Below are 15,905 nucleotides of genomic sequence, written 5' to 3'. Positions count from 1 at the left end.
GCCAACAAAACTAATCTTGGCCATCAGCATCCTTTAGGACCGGGCCTGGGTGGATTAAATCTTGTCTCCTGTGAGGAGGTGATGCTTCCTTGGTCCATGGTTTCCTTGGCAATGGAGAAACATGATGTGAATGATGAGGTTCTCCTTTATTGATTGATAAGAATGGTTGAATACCTGTTGTGCATGTGATGGGAGCTGCTTTGGGAACCCTACACCTTGGGCACCATGTAACCATTTACACCTAGGGAGACCTTTGTAAAATTGTTTAAGAGGACCAATTGCTTCCTTTCTGAGCCTGCTGAATAGATTCCATTTATGTGTGTATTTCTGTGCATTCAGGGCGCTATGCAGTTTCTGGAGAATTATGAAAGGCAAGACATAACAGTAGCAGAACTGGAAGGGAATTCGAATTCTTTGTGGACCATCAGCCCTCCCAGTAAGCAGAAAATGATACAGGAGCTCACCGACCCCAATAGTTGCTTCTCTGTTGTTTTTTCATGGAGTATCCAGAGGTAGTTACTGTGTTTCCATGCATCCTTCCCTTTATCTAACCTTACCTCAGGCTGGGGGAGAAAAACAGAAGCACAGTTTGACATGATCTTGACGCTCGCTCAGCCACATTCCTTCCATGCTAAAACTCACATTTTGTTTATGAAATATGGCTTGTTCTGGGAACCAAAGATCAGACTAAAGTGTCTTCGTTCTTCTTTTAATTGTTTTTGGGGATTTTTTTGGAGGGGGTGGGATTGATTTGGTTTGTTTTGTTTTTTGAGGAGGGGACAGCAATGAATGAATTTTGTTTGCAGGACAGAAAAGCAGAGAGAGTGGGAAGAATGAGTTAGAAAATAAACACTGTCCCCAGAGCTTCACAAAAGTTTAATCTGAGGAACTAGAGGACCAGTGTTTGAAGGCGTGGACCCCCACCCCCATCCCTGTTCCGCTGGGGACCTCTTGGGAGATCTGTCCTGTGGGTGTGAGATTTGAGTCCCAGAAACAGGAGATCCAGAGAGTTCCCCCTACCAGAGCCAAGCCTGAGCATATATGGTCTGACTTTGCTTTTGTTTGGATAAACTAAGTATGTCTTATTAAAGATAAGCTTGAAAGAATAAAAGGGGGGGTTATGCATCCAGACATTTCACCTAGTGCTTTAGCCTTGGGCATTTGGGGACCTCAGCACAACAGAGCAGGGTTACTTAGTTTCCTTTGACAGTCTTAAGGTCCAGAACCCCAGGAGGTCCACCTGCAGGAAGCCAAAACGTCCTGGTTTTTAAGAAATCATGATAGTCCAACCTATGATTCTAACAACCAGAAAGCTGAAGCAGGAGAATCCCAGCAAGTTAAAGAGCAGCCTGAGCAACAGTTAGGTCTGGACTAACAGTGAAACCCCGCATTAAAAACAAAAAACAAAAAACTAACAAAATGAAAGAACTATGTCGAGTTCAGAGGAAATCTTAGCATCTAAAATGAACTCACAAGAAAATTGGAAAATGCTATTTTCAAGAGATCATTCAGCGTACTTTCTATAATCTTATTTTCTCCTTAATGCCTCCAATCCCTCAATTCCAATTTGTACCAGTGGCCATAAAAGCTACCAATCCAAAACAACAAGAAGAGAAATAACTTCTGATTAGGCACTGTTGTTTAAACACAGGCTCTGCTGGTCTCCATAGAGACTGACATCCTTTGGTGACTGAAATTTCTAATACCTGCTGCTTGGCCAGCAGACTCCGATCCCTTTATCCAGTCTCCTGGGGTTGCAGTCTCCCTAAGTCTTATTGCTTTGGCTGTTAAGAGGGTAGAGATGGAGGAATGGCTGGGAAGGTTGGGATGGAAAAGTCTGGACCCACTGAAAAGTCGGTGAGATGCAAAAGTAAGACAGGTGTCTGTGAATCTTCCGCAGAGCAATCACTAACATTAAGCTCTTTCTTTTCCTCCTTCCTTCCTTCACAGAAACATGACTTTGGGTGCAAAAGCAGAAATAGCAACGGATAAGCTTTCCTTTCCTCTCGCGAATGCAACACGAACTAGCATAGCTAAAATGATTGCTGGCAACGACACAGAAAGTTCAAACACGCCAGTGTGAGTCGCGGTGTCCCTGGGAACACAGCTTTCGTCAGCATGCGCAGCTCACCACCAAATGTCCCTGTAGAGACCCCGAAAGTAATCCAGCTTCTCTGAGGCTGCAAGTGAATTGACAGGCTCCATTTTGCTAGAATGAAGACAGTTCAGTTCATGTCAGTCCCAGGACCCTTTCTCCACTTTCCCTGATGTTCTTCCATACATATGTTGTTAATGACAGTGTGGAGCTGGCTCTAGGGACACTCTCCATCCTGGTAAAATACTGTCCTGCCCTCTTTTTAGCAAAAGGCACACTGTTCTTCTACTCTCCGTGACCAATGCTCACTGCAAGGCAGCAATCTCCCTCAGTCCTTGGGTCCCATTCCCCATCCACTGGATGTCACTGTGCTGATCCCAATGTATCTAGAGATATAGAAACTCCTCAAGTTCTCCTAGATCTACCTGTCCATCATAACATGAGCCAGTATTGCTGCATTTCCTGCCCAAAGACTTCACTTAAATCATCCGGGCTTTCTGTCATAGTGCCTACCACAGGATCTAGGTATCCAGTGAAACCATTCACTTTCAAAAGAAAACAAGCTGAGGATTGCTTCATAGATTGTCACCAGTATTGACATCCACCCCTCACTGCTTCTGTCTCCCAGCCAAGGACCCCTTCCTCTGTCCTTGTGGCTGAATGTCAAACTGGTTAGATGGGGAGAGAAGACAGACAGGGAGACAATGGGTAGCAGACAGTTGGTGGGGGAAGATGACATAGATCCAGAACTGACAGGCCACTCTAAATGTCTACTGGCAACTTAACCTTAGCTTTTTACTCCAGGCTGTCATGGCCCCCTGCTTGCTGATGACCGTTACTAGAAGACAGTCTGTAGCGGTAAATATTAGAAAAGGGTAAATTGTTTTAACCACCACACCACGCTACCCCCTGCTACTCTCTGTCCCCGCAGCCCCCTTGTCTAGTCTCTGTTGTGAACTCTGTTCACATTTCCAGCATCTGCCCCCCACTGCGGTTATTGTCACAACTACCAGTAGCCCCACAAAATCAAAACTCTAGAAGCTTGTAATTTATCAATCAGATTTATATCAGTAGATTCTCACTCCACAAAACATCCACACAATAAACTTCGATCCAAATAATGATATAAACTTACCACCTAGATAAGACAGATGGTCTTAAAATAATCTATCCTTTAAAAGATATTCATAGCTACTTCCTCCATCTTCCCTCCCTTCTTCTCTTCCTCTCCTATCTCTCCCACCTTTCCAAAACTCTGCCCCCAACTATCTTTCTCACTGCCCAATAACAGGCTTTGCCTTATCTTGTGCCTGCCCTCACCTGCAGATAGATTTCAACACAATAGTCATCTGGATACTTAACTCCTTGATTTCATGAGTTCATGATATTCAAGAGCTCTTAAAGATTATCAATGTTCCACAAACCCCAACCCCCCACACACGCATACTATTTCCAGATAAAAACATGCAGTGAAGAACTCCTAGGAGACAAACAAAACTTAGGGTCCATCCTCACACTCGGTCTTCACCCAATCAACATGCAATCTTCTTGACCATAGGAATTTTTGAAATTAAAAAAAAAAAGTCCAAAAAGAACTTAGCATTGAAGAGAACTACTACTAAAATATCCTAGCCAGAAGAAAAAGTCCTTCATTCAGTAATGGGTCACACGTGTAAGAAAGACCAACAGCTATTCCCTAGCTACATATGCTGGAAGTCACATGTATATCTGGATAGAATTTGTGAAATCTCAGCTTTGGTGAACTGTGGCTATAATGAAGTCCCGTTAATTAAAATGGGTATACAATGTATTATTTATGAGGACTTTATCATTGCTTGCTATAAGTTCAAAATAGCAACATCAATTTTAGGTGTGGAGATGACTTAAGTTTATGTCTTTATTTTCTTAATGTGCAGGACAATAGAGAAGATCTACCCATACTATGTGAAGGCACCCAGTGACTCAAACTCAAAGCCTATAAAACAGCTTCTGTCTGGTAAGAATGAGAAACCACTTCGGAGTTGTGCAGATCTTGCTTTTATCCACCTTTAGAAGTCTGTATTTTGAATATTTATCAAACTGCCTTCTAGTTATGTCTCGCCATGTATTATGAGAACCATAGCCAAGAAGAATCATTGACACACCTGTAAGCCATGTTCTATGTCTTCTCTCAGTGAGCAGAGTCCCTGACTGAGCCATTCCCATGTTTTATGACTTTGTTTACTTGGTTCTCTGAGCAACCAGATTCCTTACAGAGAAGTGCCTCACACATTGGTAAACATGATGGTCTCTCCCAGTTAATACAATAAAAACAGCACGAGACATGCTTGACCAAGCCCCATGATCAGTACATACCAATAGTGGGATTTAGTCATTGGACTTTTCTAGAATAAGAGTGATGAAGGGAAGCTGTTGCTTTGGGTACCAGACATCTGTCTCACAATACTCCTGTCAATCATAGACGAAATGCCTGTATAACACTGATGTATAGCAGTATATACTACCAAATCTGGTTACCATCGAACAATTTGCATATGGGTTTATGTAACTATTATGTTGACACAATGACAACTTTGGATCAGTCCGTATCCTGTTATTGAATGACTGTGTTTTACTTAGAAATAATTGTTTGACTTCGTTTCCTGAAGTCGCTGGTCCTTTTGATGATGGTGAAGTACAATGTAGGTATCCAGTGTGTGTTCATTCACCAACCTGGATGAAGCACTCTGCACTAGGCACCAAGCACCAGGGTGGGTACTGAAGACTATGTTCCAGGATGCTTACATTTAGCTAGTGATCAGTTAAGATCTTACATGGAGATGACTATAATAAGTCATGAGGGTGAATCCAAGGCCATCTCTGCATGCTATTCTTCATCAACAAGAAATGAGCTTGCTTTTGTAAGTAACTCAAAAGTGGACTGGAAAGTTTGTATCTCCCTTTAAAACAGAAATGCTTGTAACTGTTAAGCCCTGAGCAAACAAATGGATCCTTCTCAAGTGACTATGTGAGTTTTCAAGCTCCTTCCTTCTGCTGTTTCAATAGATGGCCTCCTACCTGCATTTGAGAGCAGATTAAACCCAACCCTATGGATGTTCCTCACATACCTTCCCCCTTCTTGAAAAGCATCTTATTTTACAAGGCCCTTCCTCCTTCCATGTAGGTTTAAAGAAAACCGTGCCCTTTCTCCTTTCCCAAGGCCAGGGTCTCTCCGTGCCCCACTTCCAGCCTTTTTTGTCTTCCAGCCTGCAATATCATGGAATTCCCTTCTCCCTTCCACTCAGTGATGTCACTATAGGCATGCATGCTGTAGCATTAGCTGATGGGTAACTCCAGGGTACATTTGAAAAGAATGATACTTGAGGTGTAGGTGGCACATTAGAGCACATACTCAGTAGAACTAGATCCAAACCTAAAACTTTGGACCCAGGGCAGGATCATCTTGCTTGTGGCTATGTATGGTCTTCAGATCCATAGTTATTACAATTCAAGAAATACCTAAGTTAGTCATATTCTTATTTAACAAAGACTGTCTCTACTAATCTTCCGTCATCTTTCTTTGTCCATTAACCCATCTTCCCATATATCACCCTACTATCCATCTATCCATTCACTCAAATCCATCCATCCATTAACCTACCCACCTATTTGTCCATTCACCCACTCATCCATTCACCATCTATTTACCCACACATCCAGACAGCAACTTACCCATATACACGTCCATTCAGCAACCTACCCATCCACTATCTATTCATCTACAATTTCATCCATCCATCCATCCATCCATCCATCCATCCATCCATCCATCCAATTACCTATGCACCTACACATCTATCAACTATTTGACCACATACCCATTTGTATATTCTTCCATCCAACAGCTATTCAGTTACCCATCCGTATATTTCTCCATCCAACCGTTACTGTTCTAGAATCCTAAAATTAAAAAAAAAATGAAATATTGATGACCCATTTCCCACACTTAGTCTATGTATGTTTGTCCCTGTGTATGCAGAGAAGAAATCTTAGGACAATCTGCTCCATGGAACTTCAAGCTTCTATTTACCCTGTGTCTTGCTCCCCCTTTAGCTTTTTCTTTATGCTCCAACAAGACCAACCACTGATCAACTATAGGTGTTACAGCTTTGAAGAATTTCTTGCTATCAGTCCTTTCTAAAATGAACACCAATACCACCCCTGCCACATATTGTAGCCAGCAAAACTTGTCTCTTGTGCTATTTCTTCTTTAAGCAGTTATGGATTCCATCATCAGAAGTGACTCTCTCTAAAGTGACTCTCTCCTAGTCAGGGTTTCTATATCCTGCACAAACATCATGACCAGGAAGCAAGTTGGGGAGCAAAGGGTTTGTTCAGTTTACACTTCAACATGCTGTTCATCACCAAAGGAAGTCAGGCCTGGAACTCAACCAGGTCAGGAAGCAGGAGCTGATGCAGAGGCCATGGAAGGATGTTACTAACTGGCTTGCTTCCCCAGACTTGCTCAACTTGCTTTCTTAAAGAACCCAAGAGTACCAGCCCAGGGATGGCCCTCCCTCCTTGATCACTAGTTGAGAAAATGCCTTACATTTTCTCTGTAATAACTCCATCGTGTGTTAAGTTGACACACAACCAGCCAGCACATGGATAGACCTCGATAATCCTGGCCCTGTGCTAGTTGCCATGTGGCCATAATTGTGTACACAGTCTTTTCCTATTAAAATAAGGAACACTATATCATGTCATTCTAGAACCCCTCACCGCCTGGTATAGTTAGTGTCTTCCTCCTAGTGAGATTCTTGGGAAGTGCTGGCAACGTAAATGTATCAGTTGCACCAAAGGTTGGTGGTGCAGATCAGGGTATGCATACACTCTTGTCTCTGGAAAGATTAGCACAGCCACTAAGATGGTTTCTCTGTGGTTTGGTTGTTTTACACATGTGGAATAGTGAAAGAACGCACATCTGAGCAATGCTTTGTGCATACTTCCTCTCCGGTTGCCCTTGTCATATTCTTGTGTCTTCTGCATTCTGGAACTGTGTACTACATGTTCACTGGGTTTTGCCATTTGGGAACTTGTGATTTGCATCAACTCCTGAGACCCTCGTGCTGCCTTTATTTATTTATTTATTTATTTATTTGTCTTTCTCCCCTTCCAGAGAATAATTTCATGAATATCACCATCATTTTGTTCAGAGACAATGTCACAAAGTCCAACAGTGAGTGGTGGGTTCTCAACCTGACTGGGAGTAGGATATTCAATCAGGGGTCCCAAGCCTTGGAGCTGGTGGTCTTCAATGACAAAGTCAGCCCCCCAAGTCTGGGCTTCTTAGCTGGCTATGGGTAAGCAGTAATGTAACGATTAACATTTCTAACGTCTCAATGCTGTGAAGTTGGAGTAGCTGCCTTTTCCCTCCTAGGAGTTGAGTTGTGTTTCACAAAGCCATGACCTTTCATTTCAAAACATGGGGACAAGAGGTCCAAAGACATCAGAATGCCTGCTGAGACTCACACAGCCCTGGTAGACATGTCCTGTGCCTTCCTGTTATGTCATAGTTTCATGCAATTTGGTGTAATGGTACCACTGTTTGGCTTCCATTGCTTTCTGACCCTGAGCAAATGGATCAAATTGTCACTACAGTTTTGATCCAGACCACTTTACCTTCTGGTACTTAAATACCACAGTCCAATCCAATCTAATCTACAATCACCCTTAAGATACAGGTACATTTTTCATGTTACATTTTTTTCAGGGTGAACCACATTAAAAAAAATTCCATCCAGCATTTCATTATTCAAAGTAGACCTGGAGACAGGATTGTCAGAGGGAAAAGAGCATGTGCAATGCAATTATGTTTTTACTGGACATGTTGGATTTTGTCAAAGCACAGGCAACATATCTTTCTAACCATATTCATCATTTTCTCCTTACTATGTCTTTCAGTATCATGGGATTGTATGCATCCGTTGTCCTTGTAATTGGGAAATTTGTCCGTGAATTCTTCAGTGGGATTTCTCACTCCATCATGTTTGAAGAACTTCCAAATGTGGACAGAATTTTGAAGTTGTGCACAGATATATTTCTTGTCCGGGAGACAGGGGAACTGGAGCTGGAGGAAGACCTCTATGCCAAATTGATATTCCTGTACAGATCACCAGAAACCATGATCAAGTGGACCAGAGAGAAAACAAATTGATATCTATAACCTGGACTGCAAATGAATCTAACATTTGAATTTCTTTTTTCTTTTAAGAAAAGCACAATACTCTAAGAGCTAAGCATTTCTAGTCTGGCAGCAACCATTTCTCTTCTGATGGGTGGCTGAAAGAAGTCCATTTTCTTGTTCATGAACGCCAGCTCATACAAGAAGGCGCTGTTGAAGTTCTCTGTACTCCCATTTCTCTGAAGTCAGGGCTCATTGCTTTAGAGTTTTTTTCAGTCAAGAGTGTCTCATCAGTTATGTGTGTGAAAGGTTCAGGTAGGGTCCCTTCCCTTGGAGAAAGGCAGCTGTGTCTAACTCTCTAGGGGCCTCACCTTTCCTGGCGTCATGGTCAAAGTGCAACACATAGCACTTCTCACCCCTGAGGAAACTGCTGAGCAGAGACCCCGTGAGCCCTCAGCACACTCCAGATGTGCAGCAGCAATAGGAGGCAGCAGTACTGCCTGGATTTCAAGAGCAAAGAAGGGACCTCGAACCCAGAAGATGTGGCTGGAAGGGCAAGCCTCATTCTAAGCAAAAAGATAACATTAGCGATACTCCTACTGCCTTATCTCAGCTGAAGACTGGTAAGAAATCTTTCTATTGAACACCAGTGACTTCTCAGGAAAAAAAAAAAAAACACTCAGCAAAGCAACTACACTACGTGGACTCCTGCTTTCAAGGTCGGGTGGCAACCACCCCCAGGTAGGGGTGACCATTCTGTTAGATGGCTCCTGTTGCACCAGAAACAGAAGGACAGCAGTGGTCAGCTCAGCCTGATGGGAACACCTCGGCTTTATAACTCCAGTGACTGAGTCCACAGGGCTCTTCTGCCTCTCCCCACCCCCCCTTCCCACCTCTCCCTGGCCCCTCACACGCTTCCCCCCATGTCCATGATTTAAGGCAGTGGTTTTTCCAGTGTGTGACATTTTCCTTGATGTTTTTCAGGCATATCAAAGAGTTTACATATTCCAATTCACATTTTTACATCTAAGACGGGTTTTTTAAGTTCATAATTATGGAAGAAATATGTATATTGAGCTTGGGGGAATAAAATAACAATGGCCTTTTCTTAAATTATTATCATTGGGAACACAACCTCTTCATGAAATAGCACTGTAGCATGAAAATTTATGATTGAAATGTACTTTTCATTCAATATTAAAAAATACCGTTTCTGAGAAGAATCATTGAATGGGCTAAAATATGTCAAAAAACTACTCCTGTGTACTCTGGGTTCAGAACTGACTTAAAATAAAGCACATCTTGCAAAGTCGCCTGAAGAGAACTCTTTTTATGCATTCATTCATTTACTGGTCCTCTGCGTGGGGGAGGTAAAGGGATTGCTGAGAATCAAAATAAGAAAGCACTTGTCCATTTCCCTTGGTTGGTAGGTGCTACCGAGGGACAGTATCAGCGAGGGGCAGAGCAATTCACAAAGGGGAAGCAATGACGGTTACTGTGGAACCTTTTTAATAGCAGACCTCAACTAGTTAATGTCTAGCATCTTCTGGAGGACTGAGTAGCATACAGTTGTTTCTGTGGCTCAGCCTGACAACATAAACTGTTGCAGTCAATCATGGCAGCCATAAAATCAAGTCAAAAACTTATTTATAGAACTAGAACGGTCTGATGACACCAGGCAACTAGAATTAACAACCACCCTAAGTTGGTCACTTATGAGAGTTCACAAGCTTAGCAGCCCACCTTCAGACATGCCAAGCCCCTTGTCTTCAGCTACTAATGAGAATGCACAAAACCCTCCTGGTCCTTGAAGAATCATTTTTTTTTTCCCCAAAGAAAAGCTGCAGGAGAAAGAGTGTGGTGCCTGGTCCTCAGTGAACGGAGAGGGAGGGTGGAGCCTGGTTCTCTGTTTCTCTGAATTAGAAAGGGTAAGGCCATATGCATAAGAAAGTCCTTTCTTGGGAAGATGTAATGAAAGCAGATTGTATGCTAAGTGGCTGTGCCTCTAAGAACAAAAGAAATCAGACCAACCTGGGTGTGGAGTAGTACTTTTACATCAACAGGCCTATCTATATCCTGGGCTGCTAGCTCAGGCATAGGGCTGGCTGTCTTCCCTTCTGAAGCTCCTTCAGTGTCTTTCTGTGGAATTTTGGAAACGCTCACTTGCTTATATAAGGAGTTCTCCCTAGCCCTAGGGAGTTAGAGTTATGTGCCTTAGGTTCCTTCCTAATGCCATGGTAAGACATCTTCCAAATTAGGCTGTAATAGGCACACACTTCCCATGCTGTATCATAAATGTTATATCCCAAGGGGTACCCAGTCTGGATCCCAAAGCCAATACTATAGCCTTGAAATTCCTAGTATTGATTTATTTTTCCGAGATCATGAGAGAGTGTGAGGTCTCCAGACAGCAGTTCCATGCTTAAGATTAGATGGTGGTTGCCGGCTCTTGAGAGGAGTTGTGGATTTACTGCAGGAGTAAGGCATCACTATCATTAGGAAGCATCCTTGCTTTACATGCTGAGAGGCTGGAGGACCACATGGTTAGGCCATTCACCTATCATTCTCTCGGTAGAAGGACTCCCTCTCTCATCAGACCTGTTGTTGTTTGGGCAAAATGGAATTTGGTTATCAGAATCTATGAAAGGAAGTCTAGATGGTGGATGGGACAATGACCTCTTGCTTCTGAGCCCTCAATCCTGTGCCTCAAAAGTATGTAGAGCAGAACAAATTGTTCTTATTGTGTGTTCTGCGGGAATCTGAGTCCCAAAGCGATACTACCCTAGGGACCAAAATGATACACCATTTGGAGTAGGTTTGATCCACAAAGTGCTTGCTAGCTATAGGATTCTATAGAGCAAATCACTCCAAATCAAAAGATGTCATTGATTCCTCACAGTGCCTCTGGTTCAAGCATCTAGGTTCAGCTTGGTAGGTAGCCCTGGCTCAGAGTTTCTGATGACGTCACTGGAGCTAGAGGGCTGAAGGGCCCATTGCAGATAAAGGGCTCAGTCACACAGCTAGCAGCAAACAAGGGCTTCGGTGGAGCAGCAGCTGTTCTCCCTGAGAACATTCTCTGCATCAAGATACTTAAGTGTCTTGGCAAAGTGGTGGTTGCCTTGCTCCAGGAACCCTGGGAACTATGGCTGGAAAAACAGCGTTCCTGGTCACAGGGAGGCACCTTCTTTCAGAGGTCTCCTATGGGGTCCACAGGTCAGCCATATTCATTATGAGGGGGGAATACATGAGGCCAGGAGACACGCAATGGCAGACAGTGGAAGACAGAGGCTCCAATGGAGAAACCAGAGCCATTCTGAGAAAGAACCACATGGGAAATCATACCACCTTGGACCTGTGGTATCCTTTGCATCTCAAAGCAAGAGAGCACTGAGGAAGTTCTGTTTCCAAGAGTTCCAAGCCAGCCTCCATCAGATCATGAGCTCCTCGGGTGCAGACTCAGTGCCACTTATTATGGGGAGTGGCTGAAGGAATGGACGGTCCTCAAACTGCACTTCCTCCAGGGTATTGCTGGCAGAAGCAGAGATGGGAGAACCTCATCCCTGACTTTGGGAGAGCTGTAACCTCTGCCAGACCCTGCTTGCTCTCCACTAAAGCAATATGGGAGGCTACACTGATCTCTTGACCTACATGCCTGAATGTTCCGGTGGCTCAGGCAGAGAACACGTAGAATCCTGTTGGTCATTGCCCAGAGTTTGCAGCCCCATGCTGTGTGGGAAAGCTCTAATATGGTGGAAGTCCACCATGACCAAACAGTTACCCTCTGGGTTCAGCACAATATGGGAGACTCCTTTCATTAGTGGGCTCCTTCTTCTCTGACCTTGTCTGGCAAAGTCTAAGCCCCCATGTATGCCTCTACCTGATGAATGTCATGCAGCCTCTATTAGATTACATGATCAATTCCTTTCTCCTAACAAAACCTTGTTCAGCTAGCATCTGAAATGCTTTCCCATGTTAATGGGGTATTCCAGGTACCCTAAACCCCCAGCCAATGACCTTTGCCCATCCTGGATGTTCCTACCCTCAGTCCCCCAAAACTTTATAAGCCTCAAATCACCCTAAGTAAACTTGATCTGCCTAGTGATTGCAACCCCACTATCAGCACCGCTGTCACCACCACAACCGCTGTCTCTGCTCCCATTGCCCTTGTGGTTTGTGTCAGGATAACACTCCACAGAGCGTAGAGGCTCTTTCCTAGTGAGTCAATAGGGACAAATGGTCCAAAAAGATGTCAGAGATAAATTCTCGTCCCGGAGGTTAAGTGTGTACAGGACACAGTTGCCTCTGACCTTTCCTGAGGACTCTAACCCCCCAAACCCCCCCCCCACAGACATGTACTTTTTATGTTCTATGTGGAGCCTGACCCCAGCTCTACAGTATAGACTAACTACTTGCGAATCTGGATTCTGTAGTTTCATTTCCTACTTCATGCCCAGAAACCAAGACCAAGGTCCAAGCTCTGGCATGAGGGCTCCAAGTGTCAGGTGGCCTTACGCTCCCAAAGATAGCTGTGCTCTCGACCATGGCAAGTGTCGAAGCTCACAGGACAGCCAGACTACCTGGGGCCTCTAGGCCTCCTGGGCTCCCATCTTCACACCCAGCAGGTTCGTTTTAAACCCCTGTGCAGGCTGGAAAGCTGCAGGTCCTGAGATCCGCATAGGTCTTGCCTCTGTAGGATCTGAAGCGTATACAAGTTGGACAGCATCCCTCCTTATGAAAAATAGAAAAACAAAAACACAAGGCTTCCATTAAGATCTGGAGAGGAGCTTTGTTAAATGTGAGAATAGGAGGTATGGGGAGAGAGAAAGCCTAGAAAAAATAAAGGAAGGAAGGGGTGGGGGAGTGTTCCTATTATGGCCTTCAGAGAAATACCCAAGGAGTAAACTTGATTATTATAACCTTTCAGGGAGTGATGTCTTATATCACGTGACTTAGTTAAAAATAGCATACATGCCAAGGGTATAGAAAAGCGAGACATGGTTAGGGTCACAAAATAGGAGCTGAAAAAAACATGGGACAGTTTTTTAACTCTCTGACCCAGAGGGGAGCTTCAGAGAGGAGAGGCCTGATCTCTTGACTGTGGGATCTGAAACTTAACAGAGTAACCACTGTCTTAAAGGGACAGGCCCATGTCCCTTTAACACCACACTGTCACTAAAATCATTCAGAGAATCGATTCCCCTGGATTTGTCTAATCACCTAAAACGACTGTCAGGAAGGAAAAAAAAAAACACAAGTGAGTGAAATTACTGATGATGTTGTAAAATCCCATGAGGGTTAGACAAGATCACAAATGCTCCAAGACTCGTAGATTGTGCGGTCCTTATCGTACTGGTCCTCCTTCCAGTGCTTCAGATAGCTGAACGCTGGTCGGTCCTTCATGATCAGAGGAGTGACGACGCATTTCAGGTGTGTCTTAGTTTCTTTTCTACAGCTGTATTAAGATACCATGACCACAGCAACTTATTTAAAAACACATCTGAGCTTACGGTTTTGGGGACTCAGTGACCCACAGTGCTCACTTGTGCTGCCCTGAGAGAGAACTCCAGGTGACCTGTGGCAGACACACGGCATGGGTGAATACGAACCTCGGTTATGTTTTGCCAGAGATGGGAGTTTCCCCTCCTGATGAGTTTTTTTTTTTTTTTTTTTTTTTAATGAAGCCTGCCTTCATAAAATGTGACTCACATTGTCTGTGGGGGTAGCTACTTTATTAAGTTGATCAATACACTGTCTACTGGATTCATTTTACCAATGACTTCTAAATTGTGTCTTAAAAATCTACAAAGAATGAAGAGATTCAGAAACCAGCTGGGCAATAAAAATATTTTATATTAAGTATTGAGCAATTACCTTCTGCTCTGTACAGAACCTTGTTCTTCCAAATTTAACTACAAAGCGTGGTTTATAGAAAACATAAAACAAAATCTAAGGGAAGAGATACTAACATGCCATGGTCCAATGAACTGTCAAACTATAGTTTAACAGAACCGGGGTCTGAGCCTGAAGGACAGGCTTCACCTATAAAAGGCCAAATCCCACAGCCTGGAGATGACGCCATGCCTTCCACGTGACTCTTTCAGCAGCTGACTGTGCTGTAGGCTACAGCAGCCCTTACCTCCTCATGTCGCCATGTGTGCTATGTAGAGCTAAATCACATATGTGACATGAAGCTGCCTGCCATCCCTGAAAGACGATACAAATGTCAAATCTTCCCTCTGTTCTGGGAATTGATGTAGAGCATCCCAGAGGATCTGGCTCTCAGGGCTGCTCACTGAAGAGGCTCCTTTGGCTATCCCCCCCTCTTCCCCCCTCTACTATCATCCAACTCCCTCCCCATCTTTTTTCTCTTAATTACTGAAGCTCCCCTCCAGGTTTTAAATGGAAGCCTCTTCTTCCTAAGGCCCCCTTTGGCATAATAAATGTGGCATGCCATTTCTTGCATTATTTGTCTAATGTTCAAGGCTTGACCATGGCCTTGAGGCCTCTGCATTCTAATAAACCTCATTCCTGAACCGAATTGGTTATCAGTTTCCTTTCTGAACACACTGCTGTTCTATTTGTTTTATATTAACAGAGTTCAAGCCAAAAAGTGGGGGCTTGGTACTCCCTGTTGATGTGGCACAAGAGTCCAAGTGATTAAAGGTCCTGTGCTCCCACGAGGATGTGCGGTCAGCCTGCGCAGCCCCCACACAGGGTGCCACACTCTCTTTAACTGTTGCCTGCCTGACAGCAGGCTACCTCCCAAGATGGCATGCCTATTCTCTGTGGATGGTTAAATCTAATACTCAAAGACAGGCATTTCATGTCGATGAAGCAGTCGACCTTTAATATTTAGTGTTGATACTGCATTCTAGTTCTAGAAATGGTCTTTATAATTTTGAAAATCTATGCTTGAGAATTTAAATTCAGGTTTTGAAAAGCCTCACTCAGTTTACTACATGTAAATTGGATGTGCGTACTTCACAGGCTAGTTAAATGCTTACTGATGTGAAACTTGAGTTTTAAAACTACAACTTAGGCCCACTGTGATCTGGGAAGGCTTAAATCTTAAGTTTTATGGAAATTAAATCCGTACATGTAATTCTTAAGGAATTCCAACATCCTAGTCTGTAAGAATCCATGTAAGTTCTTTCAATAAAAATGTATATTGGCAGTTTACACACACACAGAGAGAGTCATTGCTTCTCTTATTTTTTTCTTTAGAGACATTAGAATTTCCTAAATCATTAAATCAAAGTCAGCTGGGGCCTTTTACTGGTACTAACCACGTAAGAACAACGGCCACCCATTATCTTTCAGCTGCTTCATGTGACTACAAATGCTTCAGTGACCAAAAAGCAGCTTAGACATTTCACTGAATCCTGAGAAACACAAAGTCTCAAAGAAAATCTCCCTCTCCCTCTCTCTCTCTCTCTCTCTCTCTCTCTCTCTCTCTCTCTCTCCCTCTCTCTCTCTCTAACTACAACTTAACCCTAAATTTAAATAACAAAATATATTCTCAATATCCACAAGAAGTGAATATTGTAATCTAATTAAGTTTAGAGGAAACCTGATTAGTAACTTACACTCTAATTGCGTCCAATTGCAAACCAATACCTTGTGCATTTGCCTGAGCCTGTGGGCAAG

The 15,905-nt window shown here is 43.4% G+C and overlaps 1 protein-coding gene across 4 annotated transcripts in view; it reads left to right on the top strand.

The window, feature by feature from the left end:
- The window catches only part of PIEZO2 (piezo type mechanosensitive ion channel component 2), a gene marked incomplete at both ends in the record, with an annotated part of 345,228 nt that extends 336,937 nt beyond the window's left edge, over positions 1-8,291 (top strand). For all 4 annotated transcript variants that reach the window (XM_080920084.1, XM_080920082.1, XM_080920083.1 and 1 more), the window contains 5 exons: positions 340-512; positions 1,951-2,079; positions 4,012-4,091; positions 7,254-7,437; positions 8,039-8,291. In XM_080920084.1, coding sequence (XP_080776210.1) covers positions 340-512; positions 1,951-2,079; positions 4,012-4,091; positions 7,254-7,437; positions 8,039-8,291 — 819 coding nt within the window. The remainder of the gene's footprint in view (positions 1-339; positions 513-1,950; positions 2,080-4,011; positions 4,092-7,253; positions 7,438-8,038) is intronic.
- Positions 8,292-15,905: the final 7,614 nt, after the last annotated feature.

Source organism: Micromys minutus, assembly GCF_963924665.1.
Source record: "Micromys minutus genome assembly, chromosome: 8".
NCBI classification, from domain to species: Eukaryota; Metazoa; Chordata; class Mammalia; order Rodentia; family Muridae; genus Micromys; species Micromys minutus.
Note: the sequence above shows the minus strand (reverse complement) of the source record. Positions and strands in the feature narration are given on the sequence as shown.